Source organism: Arabidopsis lyrata, assembly GCF_000004255.2.
Source record: "Arabidopsis lyrata subsp. lyrata unplaced genomic scaffold ARALYscaffold_2, whole genome shotgun sequence".
Lineage (NCBI taxonomy): Eukaryota > Viridiplantae > Streptophyta > Magnoliopsida > Brassicales > Brassicaceae > Arabidopsis > Arabidopsis lyrata.
In genome coordinates this window covers 2,994,418-3,012,465 of record NW_003302554.1, presented here as the reverse complement: position 1 = coordinate 3,012,465, position 18,048 = coordinate 2,994,418, and the positions used below count along the sequence as shown (strand labels likewise).

At 37.6% G+C, this 18,048-nt stretch overlaps 6 protein-coding genes across 12 annotated transcripts; 2 read left to right on the top strand and 4 right to left on the bottom strand.

Annotated features, from left to right (window-relative positions):
• Positions 1–1,186: 1,186 nt before the first annotated feature.
• On the bottom strand, positions 1,187–3,554 carry LOC9322670 (inactive leucine-rich repeat receptor-like serine/threonine-protein kinase At1g60630). Its single transcript, XM_002886558.2, has 2 exons — positions 2,054–3,554; positions 1,187–1,978 (listed from the first exon to the last, which is right to left on the bottom strand). The coding sequence occupies exons 1-2, from the start codon at positions 3,411–3,413 to the stop codon at positions 1,329–1,331; spliced, it is 2,010 nt and encodes a 669-aa protein (XP_002886604.2). The 5' UTR covers positions 3,414–3,554; the 3' UTR covers positions 1,187–1,328.
• Positions 3,555–3,949: 395 nt separating this feature from the next.
• Positions 3,950–6,322, bottom strand: LOC9324191 (transcription initiation factor TFIID subunit 11). 4 transcript variants are annotated; one of them, XM_021034445.1, is made up of 12 exons: positions 6,256–6,322; positions 5,956–6,156; positions 5,606–5,847; positions 5,375–5,461; positions 5,226–5,291; positions 5,085–5,144; positions 4,936–5,001; positions 4,786–4,845; positions 4,627–4,686; positions 4,477–4,536; positions 4,321–4,386; positions 3,950–4,230 (listed from the first exon to the last, which is right to left on the bottom strand). In XM_021034445.1, exons 2-12 carry the CDS (start codon positions 6,116–6,118, stop codon positions 4,153–4,155), a joined length of 1,008 nt encoding a protein of 335 aa, XP_020890104.1. In that variant the 5' UTR covers positions 6,119–6,156; positions 6,256–6,322; the 3' UTR covers positions 3,950–4,152. The 4 variants fall into 4 exon arrangements, with proteins under 4 accessions (XP_020890104.1, XP_020890105.1, XP_020890106.1 ...); XM_021034446.1 differs by having other exon boundaries at positions 4,627–4,683; XM_021034447.1 differs by lacking the exons at positions 4,936–5,001; positions 5,085–5,144.
• Positions 6,323–6,427: 105 nt separating this feature from the next.
• Positions 6,428–8,970, top strand: LOC9322669 (glycine-rich RNA-binding protein RZ1B). Of its 2 annotated transcripts, XM_002888081.2 has the most exons (4): positions 6,428–6,506; positions 6,733–6,871; positions 8,004–8,494; positions 8,586–8,970. In XM_002888081.2, the coding sequence occupies exons 2-4, from the start codon at positions 6,746–6,748 to the stop codon at positions 8,827–8,829; spliced, it is 861 nt and encodes a 286-aa protein (XP_002888127.1). In that variant the 5' UTR covers positions 6,428–6,506; positions 6,733–6,745; the 3' UTR covers positions 8,830–8,970. The 2 variants fall into 2 exon arrangements, with proteins under 2 accessions (XP_002888127.1, XP_020890109.1); XM_021034450.1 differs by lacking the exons at positions 6,428–6,506; positions 6,733–6,871 and adding an exon at positions 6,878–7,626 and having other exon boundaries at positions 8,586–8,965.
• A 94-nt stretch (positions 8,971–9,064) lies between these two features.
• Positions 9,065–9,649, bottom strand: LOC9324190 (cytochrome B5-like protein). Its single transcript, XM_002886556.2, has one exon. The coding sequence runs from the start codon at positions 9,590–9,592 to the stop codon at positions 9,230–9,232; it is 363 nt and encodes a 120-aa protein (XP_002886602.1). The 5' UTR covers positions 9,593–9,649; the 3' UTR covers positions 9,065–9,229.
• Positions 9,650–12,023: 2,374 nt separating this feature from the next.
• Positions 12,024–15,975, top strand: LOC9322668. Of its 2 annotated transcripts, XM_002888080.2 has the most exons (9): positions 12,024–12,370; positions 12,492–12,728; positions 13,048–13,147; positions 14,000–14,056; positions 14,216–14,321; positions 14,639–14,721; positions 14,923–14,984; positions 15,096–15,192; positions 15,474–15,975. In XM_002888080.2, exons 2-9 carry the CDS (start codon positions 12,526–12,528, stop codon positions 15,528–15,530), a joined length of 765 nt encoding a protein of 254 aa, XP_002888126.1. In that variant the 5' UTR covers positions 12,024–12,370; positions 12,492–12,525; the 3' UTR covers positions 15,531–15,975. The 2 variants fall into 2 exon arrangements, with proteins under 2 accessions (XP_002888126.1, XP_020890112.1); XM_021034453.1 differs by lacking the exon at positions 14,923–14,984 and having other exon boundaries at positions 12,072–12,370.
• A 68-nt stretch (positions 15,976–16,043) lies between these two features.
• Positions 16,044–17,861, bottom strand: LOC9322667 (probable aldo-keto reductase 2). Of its 2 annotated transcripts, XM_021034437.1 has the most exons (5): positions 17,430–17,850; positions 17,089–17,292; positions 16,829–17,001; positions 16,649–16,751; positions 16,044–16,579 (listed from the first exon to the last, which is right to left on the bottom strand). In XM_021034437.1, exons 1-5 carry the CDS (start codon positions 17,649–17,651, stop codon positions 16,241–16,243), a joined length of 1,041 nt encoding a protein of 346 aa, XP_020890096.1. In that variant the 5' UTR covers positions 17,652–17,850; the 3' UTR covers positions 16,044–16,240. The 2 variants fall into 2 exon arrangements, with proteins under 2 accessions (XP_020890096.1, XP_020890095.1); XM_021034436.1 differs by having other exon boundaries at positions 16,829–17,292; positions 17,430–17,861.
• Between the last annotated feature and the right edge of the window lie 187 nt (positions 17,862–18,048).

Below are 18,048 nucleotides of genomic sequence, written 5' to 3'. Positions count from 1 at the left end.
ACCCAAGATGCTCTTAATATCAGCTTTCGTCTGGGGTTAACTTTGCTTCCAAACATTACAGAAGATTTGGCAAAATTTATCTGTTGTCCCGAAGCCTCGCCATATTGGCGGAGAATGGTAATGATTTCTTCACTCTGTTGACAGTCTGCCTTACAGAAGAAAAGGCTATCATCTGCGAATAGAAGGTGGGATACTGGAGGACTAGCCAGGGAAAGGCTTAAACCTTGTATTTTGCCTTACAAAAGACATTATTGTGTTAAAGCAATTCTATATATGTCTTTTGTAATAACTCTTTTGAATATAGTGAAATTTGTTTAGCCAAAAAAGAGAGACTAATTTCTAATTAAGATTATTAAATGATATCGATGGAAACACCCTTATTGTTTTTTCTTAATTGTTTTACAAATTAAGGATACAAACAAAAAGCGGTTGATTAACAAATGTGGGATTAGTTAGTTTTGATGTCTTTCCCCACAATTAAAGACCAAGTTATACCAAATGTTAATAGTTCAACTGGTAAAGACTCTCATGTAAAGCCAAGAGGTTGTCAGTTCGAATGACACTTGGGAGGAAATCATATAAAATGTTTTAGTCTCTGATCTGAGGGGATGTACAGCGCCCCTAGGTCCAGAACCTTTTAGTTATTAAAAAAAAAACTCGTGCATCTTTCCCCCAAATAGTTGAATTGGAAGTTTGGTCTTCTGACTCAACGAACTGAGGAAGAAGGAAAGCATATACTTTTGCTTGGGACGCAAGGAGGCATTTAGAGTTTTGGTGGGAAAACGAGATTTGTCCAGATGCTAAGAGGAAATGATGTGCATATGAATTAGGTCATAACTCATACGATCAGAAGAGCATGGATCGCAAAATCCGCAATATCATCACTTCAAGAAGACACAAAAAGCTTTTTCGAAAGTTAATGCTTCTATGGATACAAGAAACTCTCTCATATTGTACTCAAATCATTTGTTACCTTGTTTTTAATTTTTTTGCCAAGGTCTCAAATATGTAAGTAAAATGCACTTTTGTAATACCTAAATTTTTTATTTCTTAATTATATTTACATTCATAGCAAAAAGAAAAAAAATGAGCCCATCATTAGCAAGTGAATGTCTCGGTCTAAGGAAAATATATTTGTAAATGTGGAAGAAGACATGTAAGCCTCTCCTTAATTAAAGAGACTCAGTTTTGTTAAGCAACCCCTTGTGATAATGTGATTGTGGGTATTATCCAAATTAGGAAGCATATAGTACACCAGAGAGTATAAGATTATGAACCCCTAGCTACTTCAAAAATCAAAACAATGGAGAAGGCTGCAACAACTTGAATCATATGCTCATATGATCCTCCCTTGGCAAGCTCTGAATCGTATCCGACCATCTCCCAGGCGAATGATCACTGCTGTTAAATGAGAACAGTGCTGCTTCAGCCCTTGCATCTTTCACCATTTTTAATACCTCTCTCATCGCAGGACGATTTTCCGGCTTAACAGCCACGCAAGCTGTCGCGATGCTCAAAAGAGCCTGAAGTTTCTCCTCAGAAGCACTCATCTCCTCACTTAATTCAGTCTCTTCGTCTCTCACCGCACGCACCCATGTGGAGATATCTGACCCGTTTTTATGAACAAGGTCCTTGAATGAAGTTCTACCTGTTAGAAGCTCTAGAAGGAGGACTCCAAAGCTATAAACATCAGCTGGTTGTGTTGAGGCTTTCCGTAAGTCTCTGCATTCAGGAGCTTTGTAAAAGAGGGAGGCTGCACTTGTGTCTTCAGTCGAGTAAGGATCATGGAGATCGCTGAGACCGTAGTCCGTGAGGCAAGACTCGAAGTCCGGACCTAACAAAACATTGGAGGATTTCAAGTTCCCATGCGTTAAGCCAGGATTCTGATGAATGTAGACCAGGCCCATTGCCAAGTCCTCTGCTATTTTCAAACATGATGTCCAGTGAAGAGGCTTCCCACTCCCGGAAACTTTACTTCCTAGAAACAAGACACAGATAAAACACATCAAGCTTCAGAGAACAAAAATCAATGGTGTGTGTGCAAAATACATACCATGGATAAGAGAGAAGAGACTTCCATTGGGGAAGTAATCGTAGACGAGCAAACACTCTTCTTTGGCTTGGAAATAAGCTCTGAGAGGCACAAGATTAGGGTGCGTGAGCCTTCCAAGGATCTCAATGTGTCTCTTGAATTCATCAATTCGAGGAAGCCCCGTGTCTTTAAGCCTCTTAACAGTGATGATGAATCCAGACTCCATCACCGCCTTGTAAGTGCTCCCTAACATTCCTCTTCCCAACGTTTCCGCTGAAGCTTTGAGTAGATCATCCATGGTGTATTTCATCACCGAGATGTCTCTTCCCAAGAAAACCAGAGTCCCCACTGATCCTTCTTCACTTTCTTTCTCCCATGAGAACCTTTTGTTTTTGTGGTCACTGTTACCTTCCTCTGTTTCAGCCGTCTTTGCTCCTTCTGACTCTGCCACGGCTTTGCTTCTCCTCTCTTCTCTTTTGGATTTGATTCGTTTCCGTCTCCAAAGCAGACATATGAGAAGCAATGTCAGCAAAAGTATCACAATTCCGCCACAAATGCTTCCGGAAATGATTCCGATGAGCTTTTTTCTGTTACGCGTTTTGGCTACGGGAATTGCTGGTTTTGCTGATGGAGTTGAAGTGATTCCGGTGGTGTCATTGCATGAGTTTTGAATCTGATCACCGCAGAGAGCAATGTTACTGGTAAACGACGACTCATTGAACCGATTCAAAGCTTGTGTAAGTGGGATATGGCCAGAGAGGTGATTATTCGAGACATTAAAGAATCTGAGAGTTGCTTGGTTAAGAGGAGGAATGGAACCAGAGAAGAGATTGTCTTCAACGTAAAGCATGTAAAGGCGGGAAAGACGGAGCAACGAGGTAGGGATCTTTCCCGAAAACCGATTTCCGGAAAGAACAACGGTTTTCAATCGGTGCAGAGACGTGAGTGATTCAGGAAACTCACCGGAGAAGTTATTATCATTGAGATAAAGAGATTTGAGGTTAACCAAACAGGAGAGGTTAGGGATTGAGCCAAAGAGAGAGTTGCCTTTGAAACTAAGTACTCTAAGTTGATCCAATTGGTTCAAGCTCTTGTTGTTGAGTGAGCCAGTGAGGTTCAGATTCTCAAGAACAAGCTTTGAGACTCTTCCATTGATACATTTCTTAACTCCTTCCCAGTTGCAAAGATCTGTTCCTCGCCATGGAATCGAGTTTGAAGGATCAATGGATGATTTCAAACTCAGTAGAGCTTCTACATCGTCTGATCTCACCAGAGAAATAAAAAAGAAAGCAAACATCAAGAAGAACATACAAGAAGAGATCATGATGGAATCAAGATATTTTTTACAAGTGATGATAGAATCAGTTGTTGTAAATGTCATCGATGAAGAAGCTCGATCACGGACATGACAGCGAAGATGTCACGTGAAGCCAATGCTTCTTCACACTTTAAGAGCAGTGGGAGAAGTTAATCAAATCTCACTTGTCTCACTTGTTCCCTTTTTCAATGCATTTATAAATATTATTTTGTGTGTACACTTCCACTATTTTACACAGATATGTAGACAATAATTGAATATGGTGGAGACAAAGATTAAAAGAAGAGAAGAAAATATTAAAGTTTTTGTCTTTTTCACTCAAGTCTTTGAACTTTCTCAAGACAAGTGCTGAGTGCTGACTAGGGGAGAGAAAAATGACAGAAAATTTAGAGGGAAATGCCAGAGATCATTGATGCTACTGGAGCAAAATAGTTTCAACTTTCAAGTAATCTGATATTCGATTTAGAGAAGAATCAAAAATACTGATTCTGTACCAGAAGGTTTCAGTGAAACAGAATGTAATGATGTTTGAAATAGTCTAGGTCTAATCCTGTAGGGCAATGGTTCGAATGACAAAGAATACAGAAACACAACCATGGTTAAGAAACACAAGAATTGTATAACTCAATTCATCAAAATCATATCAGTTTATAACAAGCACCATATTTTGTAGACCAAACTAGAAGTTTAAAAATCACACAATCAACTCACTTTCAACCTATTTTTCTTCATCTATCCATCGATATCCAAGTAAGAAAGATGAATCTTTCTGGCCTACCATATTGCTGGATATACACCGGTTTCAATCCTTAGTTTGACGTCTTTTCTTTCTAGACTTTTGCGATGCATCTTCGTTTTCTCCTTCCTTGGTCAATGAACTCTGGATATTCATAAGAAAGAATGAATCGATTAGGTTTTTGACAGACCAACCATGGTTACAAGGTTACAGTTATGAGCGGGTGACCTTTACCTTTTCCTGTTTTTCTGATCTCTTAAGCTGTTTTTGTGATCTACTGTTTCCTTTTATCTGCTTCTCCTACATTTATGATTTTGCAACAATTTGGTTAAGACTCAGCGGAAGAATACAAAGCACTTGTTTGCATTTGCTAGAATTCTAAAAGAAAACCTGTGATGGCATCTCTGGATCTTCAACTTCTTCGTTTTCTCCATGTTTTGTTATTGAACCCTGGATGTTCATATTAAAAGAAGAATCAATAAGGTTTTTGACAAACCATCCATGGTCACAAGGTTATAGTAATGAGCAGGCTACTTTTACCTTTCCCTGTTTTTCTAATCTCTTACGCTGTCTTCGTGCTCTACTGTTTTCTTTTATCTGCTTCTCCAACATTTAGGAGTTTTGCAAGAATTTAGTTACGATTCATCAGAAGAACACAAAGCACTTGTTGGCATTTGCTCAGATGTCAAAAAGAAAAACCTGAGATGGGGTCTCTGGATTGTCAACCTCTTCCTTTTCTCCATGTTTGGTCGATGAACCCTGGATGTTCATATTAAAAGAAGAACCAGTAAGGTTTCTGACAGGCCAACCATGGTCACAAGGTTACAGAAATGAGCAGGTAAATTTTACCTTTTCCTGATTTTGTGATCTCTTATGCTCTCTTCGTGCTCTTCTGTTTCCTTTTATCTGCTTCTCCTACATATAAGATTTTTGCAAGACTTTGGTTAGAACTCATTGGAATAACACAAAGCATTTGTTGGCATTTTCTTAAATGTCACCTGAAATGGCGTTTCTGGATCGTCAACTTCTTCGTTTTCTTCATGTTTGGTTGATGAGCCCTGGATGTTTAAATTAAAAAACAATTGATAAACCGACTAACCATGCTCACAAGGTTACAGTAACGAGCAAGCTACGTTTACCTTTTCCTGTTTTTGGGATCTCTTTCCCTGTCTTTGTGATCTTCTGTTTCCTTTAATCTGCTTCTCCTAAATTCAAGATTTTTGCAAGAATTTGGTTAGGACTCATCAACAGAACACAAAGTACTCGTTGGCATTTTCTCTTATGTCACCTGAGATGCTGTCTCTTGATCTTCAAATTCTTCGTCATCAGTTCTGACCTTTCCTTCTTTCACTAATTTCTCCATACGAGCATGCTTCTGAAATGAGTCAAATGACAAATACAATTCGATCAACTACAAGACTACAAAGAAAAAGCTCAAAACAAATCTCGTTCTTATTATCTACTTCTTAGATTCCAAAAAGAAAAACACACCATTCTAGTTCAAAGCAAAGTAATTTACCTTTGATGAAACATGAGCTTGCATTGTGGTCTCATTCAAGCAAACAACTGTTGGACAATATCTGCATTTATAAACCGATTTGGATTGTATCATGCAACCTAGAATATAGTTCTCTTCCTCCTCTTCCGGTGGTTCTTCTAAATAACGATTCATTGACATCTTCTCCAATGTCCCACCATAGTCATCAGCATCAGAGTTATCATCACCATCACCATCATCAACATCAGCGTCTTCGTCAGCATCTATAACAGAGAATAAGCAAATATCGTCACTTACGTTCTCCAAAGGTTCTCATCAAGTACAATCACAAGAGAACTAAAAGACATAATGGCTCAATTGAAGAAGCAAACCTGAGGATTCATCATCTTCTTCAGAAACTTCTGCAACAGAGTCTTCTTCTTCAGATTCTTCTGATTCTTCCGTCTCAGGATCAGAATCAGAAGAGAAACAAGATGAATCGGATCCACTGTCTTTATCACCATGCTCAAGCTTGTAAAATCGTCTCTTTATCATTTTTCTTTCTTCGTGCTTCTACTCTACAGAGACAAAACCTACAATACCCAAATTTAGAAATCAAAATCCTCCTCGAAATCAATCGAAAAGGACCAACCTTTGGATTGGAGTGAATAGAAAAGAGGAGACTTTCGTACCGTAAGTTCCGCAGAAGAGAGAGCTTGGAGACTGAAAAAAGGGGAGAGCTTTCTTGCTAAAGAGAAGGGTTTTAGGGTTTATAGGTTATTTTTGTAATTAACTAACTTTTCGAAGGGTGTTTTAGTCATTGAGTTCACAGCATTTTATCCCTTATATATAATTAAGTTGAAGGTAATCAATCCTCTGCAGTTATTTCTTTGTCCATCACCAATCATCAAAAACGCAGAAAGTTCTGACCTTTGGATTAGCGGTGAGTAATTAGGGTTTATCAAATCAAGATTTCTGGTGTTTCTTTTTCTTACTTGGGATTTCAGAAAGTTTCTCTACCCAATTCGTAGTTTCAATAGATTTTTGTTTTACTAGTTTACTAGTTTGGGTGATTCTTTCGAAACGGATGAGTTCTATAAGGTTTCTTGAGTTTGATTTTGTGGGTTAACTATGTTTATGCGTTGTTGTTGTTTCTCTTTTGGTTTCAGTGAGAGTTTCACAATGAAAGATAGAGAAAACGATAGAAATCTTGAGAGCAGAATCTTCGTTGGAGGATTGTCCTGGGATGTCACAGAGAGACAGCTTGAGAGTACTTTTGACCGCTATGGGAAAATCACTGAGTGTCAGGTCTTGTATCGATTCTCGTACTTTGCTTCTGCTGCTTACATTGAGTGATACAAACAGATGATCAGAAGTCTCAGAGACTCGTTTTGGAACTTGTGTTTACTGAATAATATCTCTGAGATTGTAGGATTGTTTTGTTTGATGAACCTAAGAGTCCATCATCTATTCTGTTGAAGAGCACACGCATATAGTGAGGTTTTTTTACTTGTTGAAGGATGCAGTGGAGGAATTAGTAGAGCTTTCTTAGGAAGTAAACATGCATTTCTACCTTCTCTTGATCGGAAAATCTGTTTGAGAGCCTTATGCTTGGAAGTGCAAGAGTTTTGATTCAGATCATGCTCTGTGGACTGTGCTCCATACTGTTCCCTTAGCCTTGGCTCTTGTCTCAACATCAGTGCAGTAGTTTTGGTTTGACATCACTGTGTTTTGTTGGATATTGCAGCTGAGCTCTCTTTTCAGCAAGTTTGCACCAACCAGGACTAACCAGGACTAACCATCTTTTACACCAACTAGTAGTCACTGAGATGGTTTTCCTGTACTCATTCACCATGAGCCGCTAGTTGGTGTAATTGTAAAAGTACAGTTATTGGCACATGGAAGCATCTCTAAGTAGTCTATCAATACACCAAGATGATAAGTTTCTGGTCAATAATGGTCTTGATCAGAATATTAGTCTTCTTTTTTGGTGGAATTACATGGAAAACGCATTTTCTGTGGATTTGTTGTGGGAACATTAGATAATGGGAAACTGATTTGAGGTAACATGTCTGTTGCAAGGGTTTAAAGTATGGTTGGCTAGAGGCTAATCTCCAACATTGTTTTGCTAGGCTTATTGTTGTGGAGATACTTCTTGTGGATAAGTATTTCTACATGTATGCTGATTTAATTTGACTTTGTGTTGTGTGGTTCTAAGGACTTAAAATGAAGTAAAATTTGTGAATCTTGCTGCCGTCTTCTGTTTGCTTTTAAATGTTCTGAGTTTGCCACTTCTAGGACATGCTATATGAGAGATAGGAATGTAATATATCTTCTTATTTCTTAACTCTAATGTAACATCTGATTCTTAGTAATATATCTTGTTCCTGGCTCAATATGCATTTTAATAACATTGTTGGTCTTCTTTGTGTAATTGTAGATTATGGTGGGGAAAGATACTGGCCGTCCACGTGGTTTTGGGTTTATCACATTCACTGATCGCAGAGGAGCTGATGAAGCAATTAAACACATGCATGGGAGGGAGTTGGGAGATAGGGTTATCTCGGTGAACAAAGCTGAGCCCAAAGTTGGTGGAGACGATGTAGACCATTTACAGAAAGGTGGAGGCTACTCATCTCGAGGGAAGGGAAGCGAGGATGAGTGCTTTAAGTGCAGACGCCCTGGTCATTGGGCTCGAGACTGCCCATCAACTGGTGGCGAAGGAGGTCGGTTCAGAGTTTCCCTTGCGATGCGCTCTAGACTTGGAGAATTCGATGGACACCGAGATCGCTATGGAGATCGTGATCTGGAGCGTGAGCGTGACCGCTACATGGATGGACGCCGTGACAGAGATGGGGGACGATATAGCTACAGGGACCGCTTTGAGAGTGGAGACAAGTATGAGGCTCGTGATCACTATCCATTTGAGAGGTTTGTAGCTGTTGTCCTCAGGTCTAAATAAAGTGTTCCAACATGTATTCGTTTGGGAAAGTCATGACCTTTTGATGCATTAACAATGTAGATACGCACCACCTGGAGACCGTTTTGTGAGTGATAGGTATGGGATGCCTGAACATCATCTTGAGAATGAATATCGCGGGCGAGAGAGAAGCTATGACAGGGACAGATACGCAAGGGATACAAGTGATAGGTATGGAGCTATGGGACCGATACGTGATGAGGGAAGACCCTACAGAAGCAGACCAGGTCCTTATGACCGTCCTAGCCGAGCTGGAGGCCGACCTTCATCATATGAACGTTGGTAGTTCGTTTGGGTTAAACCAGAGGTTAATGCTTCTGTTTTTGGATTTAGGTCCCATATCAGATAGAACTCGAATTCTAGATCTCTGCTATGCTTTTTTGTCGAATCTTCATCACAGTAAAAGAGTTACGTTCTTATGATCCAATTGTTTCCCACAAGAAATTCAATAGATTAAACTCAAAATTGATGGATTTAGAACACTCGAAACAGAGCTTAGTTTAGAACACTTGAAACAGAGCTTAGCTTTAAGCTCTGAAACTCGAGATTTCCGATTAAAATTAATAGAAAAGGAGGAAACTTTGGCAATACAATGGAAGAAAAAGAAAGAGATATACTAGCAAGACAAAAGGTTCTACAATCTCAAATCTTCAATCAGAAGAGAATAAAAAAGCCAACTTTTTTGCTTACTTAAGAAGTTCTCCGATGTAGAAATCCTCAATCATGTCGAATACACGAGTGGCGTGTTGTGGTCCGAAGAAGCCATCAGTAGAATCATCACCAGCATGATCTAGAATGGCGTCACCACCAGGATGTTCTTCAACATAAGAAGTAACATCATAGACTCTATCTTTGATTATGACCCAACAATCGTTCCTTTTGTTATGTACTGCGACTTCACTCTTGCTGTAACTTTTTGGTCTTACCTCTACAGGCTCGTGACTAGACCTCTTCTTCTCTTGATTGTCGTTTGATCTACTTCGCTTGCCTTGGATTAGGAACAATGCTGAAACTAGAAAACCCAGAAGCAATCCGATCACAGCTATCATCTTTCTGTACTTGGAAGACAATTGGAGAGTGTGGTGGTGGAGGATTAGATCTGTTTGCTGACCCAATTGATTGAATTTAGGGTTTTGTTTTGAACGATTAGGGGCATAAAAGTCAAAACACAACATTTATCTTTGTCTTCTTCATTAGAAGTTGCTAGTGATTCTAATCAAATTCCCCTAATGGACTTCTAACAAAGTCTCTTCTTTTATGGTTTTTTTTTTACGCATTTTGGATATGTAATTAGAGTAGGAAGAGGAAGAAGTGTATACAGATGCAGATTTTCTGTGGAGCAGCACAAGGAATTGTTTTCCTTTGCTTCTTTAACTCTTTAATATGGCTCATATGTGATTACAAACTATACACCTTACTCTAGTGATGGCCATTGCAATTTCAGAGTAAAAAGAAACAGCTTATAAATAATGCTTAGTAATCTTGTGACTAAGGTTTCAAATGCCAAATCAATGAACTAGGGATAAAGGCTTTCTATTAGTTGTTGACTTGTTGTGTGTTTTGATGCGGTTTTCTTGTGTTCAGCTGGTCATGGCCATGTATTTTACGTTTCTAGTTTCTAGTGGTCAATTATTTTGGGTTGAACAGACGAATTCGTTTGTGGATTAAATCATTTTTTATTTACCATTCATAAATTATATTCTATAACAAATATATAAAAGAAATTTGCCGCTGACCAATTACAAACCGCTTTTACATAGAGGGTTCGAATGGTTGCGGCGATTAGAACAAATAAATTTGTTTGCGGTTTGAACCGTTTTTTGTTTACCATTCATAAACTATAATTCATAGTAGTGTGGGTTGAAATAAATAGAACAAGTCTGCGACGGGCTAACTATAAATCGCTATTACGTAGAGATAAATTTGGTCGGCGGCGGTTTGTTGTTTGTTTCACAAATAGAGTGGGTTAGTCTGTTAACGGTTTACTCCGCTTTTCCTACATCATCCAACTAAATCAAAAATAAATTTGGTCTATAGTGAATTGGTTGTCTGCCATAAAATAGCCTAATCCGTTTTTAAGGCTTTTATTATTCACCTTATTACTATGATAAGTAAGTAAACATGAAAATACATAAGTATAGCTCTACAACAAATACATGTGTGAAGTAACACATATAATAACAAACTAGATTTTAACCCACGGTATACCGCGGGATGATTTAATTTTAAAGTTGGTATAAAAATATTTTGTAAATTGTATCTCCTTATAATATATTTATTTATATTATAGTTTACAATTGTTATTAAGTAACGGTATACCACGAGTCCACAAGACAATTATTAATAAACTGAGGATTTAACCCGTATTAAAGCGGTATATAAATATTGATTCAAATTCGTCCGCCATATAAATCATTTCCGAAATATAACCCGTTCCGTAATTTCTTAACCCGTCCCGTGATTTGTTTTTGTTTTAAAATTTAATGATTATTTATTATATATAAAAGTTTACAAATCGTATCATTCTCTAAGACATTTATATTTTAATAAACTGAAGATTTAATATGTATTAAAGCGGCATGTTAATGATATTTTAAAATTTTATAAATATTGTTATTAAGTAACATTATACCACGGGACAATTTTTGGTTTTATTAATTCTTTTCTAAATGAGACTGATTTAATATGTCTAATATTGGTGGTATTAAAAAAAAGGATTTAATCCGTATTGAAGCGGCAGATTAATGATATTTTAATCTTTTTATTATTGTTGATTCAAAAATCCGTCCCGCCAAATTCGTCAGGCCAAAAAACTCATTTATTTTATTAATGTTGATCTTATTCATGATATGATTCTGAATCATTGTCTAAATATTTTAATCGATGTAGAACGTTGAACACACATTTTCGTCAATTAGATAATATATATCCGTTTCTAAAATTTCGAATCACTGTATATGCAGAAAAAAAATTAATTTTTTTTTTTACTTTATGTATTATATGATGATTCAAAACAGTTAAAAACAAATTAAACAAAGATGATAGGAGAATCATAATTCTAAATCTTAATCAAATCTTCTAAATATCTAAATTATTAAATATGGAATATCCGGTGTATGAGTTGGGTTAAATATAATCCAACCCAACAAATTTTTTGTGAAGGATTTTTTAAAACGGGTCGGATATCCAAATAACCCGAGAGCGTTTTTACCCATCCGTCACCAAAGTGCTGCAAAAATACTAGTATATATGTCATATTTTTTTTTTCCCTCCATAACAAATGTCATAATATTTCACCCAACTTTTGCTTAAGACAAACGAAATAAAATGGATACTCAACTTTATGATTTCTAACACCTTGTTGTAATTTAAATATCGATTAAAAAAAAAAAGTTCCAAAGTGTATGTGACTGTGTAATTCACAAGATAGCGTAAAAAGATAAAAATAATCAGGAACAAACCATCTTTCTTCAAAGAGTGGACAAAACAAAAAAGCAAAACCACCACAATGGAATAAAAAGTGGTTCTGCTTCACGAAGAATAAACCAATACAAAACAACAAAACTAAACCACCATTTCTCTCTCTCTCTCCTCGCCAGCTTCTGCAATTCGAAAGTTCTTCGCATCTTGCTGTCATCACTCTCTCGCGAATCGAATCACAATTCTTAATCTTTTTTCATCTCTATTGCGATCTCTCTGAAATTTGTGGCTTCACGATTTCAAAATCTCTACTTGCATCACCAATCGTTGTGGGTTTAGGGTTTTGCATCGACGACATCTATAGCTCCGGAGAAGCATACTCGTCTTCTTTTTAAGCTAAATTCGAGGTGGGTTTTGCTCAAGTTTAACTCTTTTAGGTTTCTGTTGAGTTTTAATCGAATCTTTCCGTATGATTCTGAATTGCTAAAACCCTAAATTGAACATGTTTTTGGGCGTGATTCGTTGTAGGTCAAATTACTTACTGTGAAGAAACTTTCGAGTGATGATTCCAATGGATAATTATTGCGTACCGAGCACTAGCACGACCGGTTTAGTATTTTCGGCAAATTCAAGCATGAATGCTTCCTCTGGATTCCACCTAACTGTAAACTCTCCGACTTCGGTTACTGGACTCAAACATGAAGCTTCTTTGGCTGTTGATTGGTCTGTTGAGGAGCAGTATGTATTGGAGAAAGGTCTTGCAAAGTAAGTGTTTTTGTTATTCTTCATTGTTCTTTGTTCTCTGCAAATTTTCTTACTTCGTAGCTATTACACAATGGTAGAGTAGATAAAGGAAAAGGTTTTACATTTGTATTTCATATGAACTGTTATAGACTTATAGCACATGTTGTTATCTCGAATTCATAAGCCGATTCAGATTCTTATAGATATATCAGTTTTGTACCCTTGGTTTTCTAGGAGAGCTGCCTGAGTTTTTCTTTTTTTTACTCTGTGTTTCAATTTTAGTTTATTACCTTTTGTTGCTTTTTTTGCTTGCCTGAAACATTTGTCATGTATTTTGTAGATTTAAAGATGTACCACAAGTTACGAAGTATGTAAAGATCGCAGCAACTCTACCAGAGAAAAGTGTACGGGATGTAGCAATGAGATGTAAATGGATGACGGTAAGTTTCTAATGCATTGTCATTAAGTTTCAGTAAGTGGCTTGCAGATTTCTTGTTATTTGGTAACGTCATTTTGCTTGGGAGATGAAAAATGGGGAACCAACATGGTGATGCTACTTTGGGTGTATGCTTTGTTAAAGATAAAGTCCTATGGGAAAAGTTCTTTTATATTTTTTTGGCTATAAGCTAGGCTTAAAGTTCTCTATTGCTCTATTGATGAAAAGACACCTTACCATATCATAAAGGTTGTTTAAAGTATGGTTAAGAGTGTATAAGAGGAGGAATAACAAGTATTGCTGACGATAGATCTGGCTTTCTATTAGCTATGGAGTCATGTTGGAACTAGATTTGACCCTAAAGCTTGATTTGATTTCTGTAGTTACCCTGAATCTAAATTCGCCAAATGGGTGATGTCAGATATCCTTGGGTTTTTTTCGACTTTCTGAAGTTTATTTTGATATGTTACCTTTATGAAAGATAAGATTTCATATGGCCGACTCTTGAGTTATGAAGCGATGATTAAACATTGGTTATATTGTCTGCAGTATGGCCTACACTGTAGTGTTAGACTCGCATAATAAGATTGGAAAAGGAAGTTAACAGATTACCTTATCGGCTTATCCATACTGTCTATCCAGTCAGATTTCTTCTATGAAGTTGGGCTGAAGAAATGGATAGATATTTTATGACTTGAGTTGTACAAGCAGATATATGACTCGTACTAATATAAGTTTTGACATTGCCCCTTTTTAACATTTATAATAACTCTAGTTTGCTATTATTTTATCTTTCAACTATTTAACTCATGACCTTTGAGTTTGTCTGGGCTAAGAATGGAATCCGTTTTTTCAGCAAAAACGAAGAAAAGGGGAAGAACATAGTACCGGCACGACGGTTAGTTATAGAAAGGTATGTAATGTTACTAAATAAACAGATGATGGTAGATGTCCTAGGTTATAGTTTTCTTTACAAGAGGTTATTGGCTGCAAATGGAATTTTGTTCATACAGCTACAACCATTTTCTACTTGAGAAACCCAACACTCACGTAACTGATTTCTTTGATTTAGGTGGTGGATTTACCCCCAAAACTGAACATGTTTTCGACTTTGCCTCAACAAAATGCTACATATGCCATAAACCATATGTGCCAGAGTGCACGCATGCCTTTTGAAGGTTAGTACTATTTGGGTTACACTATAACAGTATTGTCGCTATTATTTCCTTCTTCTCTCTCCTGAAAAGGATATATCTGTAAAGAAGGATTATTCTAGGAAGACAAATTGCATATTTTCCGAAATAGCAGTCAGATGTACTAGGCAATTTGTAGTTCATCTTGTTGATGCCTGAATCTAGGCATTATCGATGTTGAAGAGTTCCTGGAGTCTCTCAATTATTGTTTCATCTCCTTAGTTAGCTAGATACCTTTTTCTCACCTGTCACATCTTTACTTCTTTAGGTCTCATATATTTTCCAAACTTTTATTCTCTTAGGTCTAAGTGATGCGGTTATGGAGCGTCTACGGCAGAATGCTCAAGCTTTCAGTCAAATTTCTTCAAACCTTTCTGTGTGCAAGGTAATTGATTTGTATCTGATCCAAATGCTACTTGGTAGAGAAAAAGATTGGCATGAGCAGAAAATTGACTAAAAAAAGATTGTAGATCATATTTTTCACATGCACAGTGTTTATTCATTGTAACTCATTGTTTGGTTGGGGTACATTTCTTGTCCTTTCGTAATGGAATTCCCATCCTGACATCCTACTTTCTGCATTCAGCTACAGGATAACGTCAGTCTGTTTTATATGGCAAGAAATAACATCAGTGCCATCTTGAATGAGTATGTCAATCTAATAGCATGTTGAATCACTAATGATACTTTCCTCTGTGTCTTTCTCCTTCTCGTCTATGAAATCTTGATTTACTATACTCTTACTTATCGTTACTGCAGCATGAAGGAGATGCCTGGTATCATCAGCCGGATGCCGCCTTTGCCTGTCTCAATTAACAATGAGCTTGCAAGCAGTTTAATGACGAGTACAACACAGGTAAGCAATCTTGCATTTTCTCTGAACGTGGATATTCCTGATTATTAAGGGGATTAAAAACCTGAAATTCTTCCCCTACCAAATCTGCCTTTGTTTCATGAAAAAATGTCTAATCGCTTCAAATAATAGGACTTCCATAACCCACAAAAGTCGGCTTCTAGTATTTTAGGGAACTGTGATCTTGTACATAAACATTTCTTTAGATCTGGGTGAATGATGTATCATTTGCTTCACACCACGTTTAATGTTAAAATATATTGTTGTTTATCTGTCTGTCTCAGCCGAGATCTTATACCATTCCCTCAAGCATCTATCTGAAGCAGGAGCCAAGAAACTGATGGGGTAGGATACTGGATTTTGACCAATGCTAAAGGAACTAGCACAAGAAATCTCCTGTAAATGGCAGCTGTTCAACGTTACCCAGACGAAAGATGATGGTTTTGTCAACTGCTAAACCCTCTTGCAAAACACAAGATTGAACAAGATGGGATCTTGTGGGAACCCTTTGTGCTGTCGGCTAATATAAACACTGAACCGCAGGCTAGCCAAAAATCCTTTTGCAAATCCTTTCACGTCTCCGAAACTGATTATTTTTCCGGTGCCAAAATGCTTTGGCGGTCAATCCAAGATATGAATTCGTTGCACAGATCCGTGTTAAAGTTGGTTGTATAGATTAGCTGTTTCTGTAAGGTTTTAGATGAGAGTTACATCAAGTTTGTATCAAGAACACATCTTTGTAAGGTTTGGTTTTCAGAGGCATTTCATATTTTACTTAACCTCAAATCAGCTGCCATATGGTATGGCTCCTCTTTTTTCCATGAGCTGTTTCTCTCAAATCAGACAGATTTGTCTTAATGGTTGAAATGGTGAATGTAATGTTTTAGATTAGAGGTTGGTCGCAGATTATAAGATGCATATAAACTATACATTGAAGACTCTGAACATTCAACACACACTCTTAACATATTATTTTTGTAGACTCTGAACATGAACACAAACTCTTAACATGTTATTTTTGCGGTTTGGCCAGAGAAACTCTCATGCAGTTTTAAGCGGCTTTCCAAGAAGACAACGGCGGAGTGTCGGAGTTCTTGAAGGTGGACACTGAGGCCATATATCTTTCTCCTTGCACAGACTCTGGTTGGGCAAGGGACTCGAGCTCAAACATCTCTTCGGTAGTAAGTTTCACTGATAAAGCTCCAATGTTCTGGTTGAGGTTTTCGATCTTCGTGGTTCCTGGAATGGGGCAAACATCAGCTCCCTGGTGATGAACCCATGCAAGGGCTAGTTGTGCGGGAGAGCATCCTTTCTTCGCAGACATTGCAGATACTTTCTCAAAGAGAATTTTGTTGTGGTCTAAGTTTTCCTGTTGGAATCTTGGTAGAGTCTGCGATAAAGAACACAAATGAGCAAAGGTTCATCAATCATGTATTCAAATGCAAATAACAGTAGTTGCCTTTCTGAAGTCATCGTCTTCCAGATTCTCCGCAAGCTTGGGTCCTGATGCTAAGAAGCCTCTTCCTAGAGGGCTATAAGCTACTATTCCAATCCCGAGTTCCCTGGTGAAATATAAAGAAACTGTGAATAAAACATGTAAACAAGCATGAAATTTATGTCTAGTTATGATTCTTCACACCTGCAGGTTGGAATGATATCTTCTTCCGCGTCTCTCGACCATAAGGACCATTCTATTTGCACAGCGGTTATGGGGTGAACAGCATGCGCTCTTCTGATAGTTGAAGCTGAAGCTTCTGACAAACCAATATAGTTTATTTTACCTTCTTCCACTAGCTTCTTAAGTTCTCCCATCTTGGAATTCACAGACAAAGAAACTGTTGGTAACTTGGAAACATTGAAACCATAGAATGAAGCAGGATTGGGAAAGAGGAGGCTTACAGTGATTTCGATAGGAACACGAGTATCGACACGATGCTGATAATAGAGATCAATGCAGGCAATATCTAACCTCTTTAAACTTGCCTCACACGCAGCTCTTACATACTCAGGATCTCCTCTTATTTCGGAAATTTCCCCCTCTATTACAAAGAATCCAAATTTGGTCGCAATCTCCACTTTCCCCTTTAAGCCATCTTTCAGAGCCTGACAATACAATGAATTTCAACAAACCTTTCTCATACAAAATCTTGTTGTGGTCTAAGTTTGTTTCCTAAAAGATAAAAAACCAAAATATCTAGGACAATCTTTTGAATAAAAAAAGATAAAGTCGTAGATCGAACCTTGCCTAGGAGCAACTCGTTGGTCTCAGGACCGTACATGTCAGAGGTGTCAAAGAAAGTAACACCAGAGTTGATAGCATGGTGGAGGAGAGCGATGGCTTCAGTTTCCGGCTTGGGAGCACCGTAGCGAGCGGAGAGGGCCATGCAACCAAGGCCTTGTGCCGATACCTCAAGGCCTTGGCTTCCTAGCTTCATCCTCCTCACTCTGCAAGCTTCAGCCATGGATTTTTGTCACAAATCTCACTCTCTCTTTCTCTCTTTTGTAGAGTTTAGAACTGAGTGGAGTAGTTGTTGAAGTTGGGTTGATGAGTGGTGTGATTAAAAAAACTCTCAAATTGCCTCTTTCTTTTACAAAAGTGCTTTTACAAAAGATCTTTCTTTTAGTCTTACATGAGAACTATGTATACGTACGTGTTTGAGTGATATATCTTCAAAGATGTGTCAACACTTTGTGCTCAGTAGTCTTCACCTAATCGATTATTTGTTTTTTTCATGGTCTTGAATCCTGAGTCAACGAGTCATGTCTTCTTGAGTAGGCAAGTTTTGTATTATTAGGTAGTTTTTGGTCTTCATGTTCTTATCTACAATTTGTGTTCTTTATTTGAGAATACTGTACGTG

Bases quoted from the DNA above. Each gene is read 5' to 3' on its own strand.
- LOC9324191 (XM_021034445.1), bottom strand. From the start codon at position 6,118: ATGATAAAGAGACGATTTTACAAGCTTGAGCATGGTGATAAAGACAGT. The intron at 5,145-5,225 runs GTAAACGTAGCT...TTAAACATCCAG, and splicing joins GATCCCAAAAACAGGAAAAG to GGCTCATCAACCAAACATGA. The intron at 4,231-4,320 runs GTAAAGGTCACC...ATGAATATCCAG, and splicing joins GATCAGAAAAACAGGAAAAG to AGTTCATTGACCAAGGAAGG.
- LOC9322669 (XM_002888081.2), top strand. From the start codon at position 6,746: ATGAAAGATAGAGAAAACGATAGAAATCTTGAGAGCAGAATCTTCGTT. The intron at 6,872-8,003 runs GTCTTGTATCGA...GTGTAATTGTAG, and splicing joins GGAAAATCACTGAGTGTCAG to ATTATGGTGGGGAAAGATAC. The intron at 8,495-8,585 runs GTTTGTAGCTGT...TTAACAATGTAG, and splicing joins GATCACTATCCATTTGAGAG to ATACGCACCACCTGGAGACC.
- LOC9322670 (XM_002886558.2), bottom strand. From the start codon at position 3,413: ATGACATTTACAACAACTGATTCTATCATCACTTGTAAAAAATATCTT. The intron at 1,979-2,053 runs GTATGTATTTTG...TCTTGTTTCTAG, and splicing joins TCTCTTCTCTCTTATCCATG to GAAGTAAAGTTTCCGGGAGT.
- LOC9324190 (XM_002886556.2), bottom strand. From the start codon at position 9,592: ATGATAGCTGTGATCGGATTGCTTCTGGGTTTTCTAGTTTCAGCATTG.
- LOC9322667 (XM_021034436.1), bottom strand. From the start codon at position 17,651: ATGGCTGAAGCTTGCAGAGTGAGGAGGATGAAGCTAGGAAGCCAAGGC. The intron at 17,293-17,429 runs GTTCGATCTACG...TTGTATTGTCAG, and splicing joins ACGAGTTGCTCCTAGGCAAG to GCTCTGAAAGATGGCTTAAA. The intron at 16,580-16,648 runs GCAACTACTGTT...TCTTTATCGCAG, and splicing joins AAGACGATGACTTCAGAAAG to ACTCTACCAAGATTCCAACA.
- LOC9322668 (XM_002888080.2), top strand. From the start codon at position 12,526: ATGATTCCAATGGATAATTATTGCGTACCGAGCACTAGCACGACCGGT. The intron at 13,148-13,999 runs GTAAGTTTCTAA...CCGTTTTTTCAG, and splicing joins TGAGATGTAAATGGATGACG to CAAAAACGAAGAAAAGGGGA. The intron at 14,985-15,095 runs GTATGTCAATCT...TCGTTACTGCAG, and splicing joins ATCAGTGCCATCTTGAATGA to CATGAAGGAGATGCCTGGTA.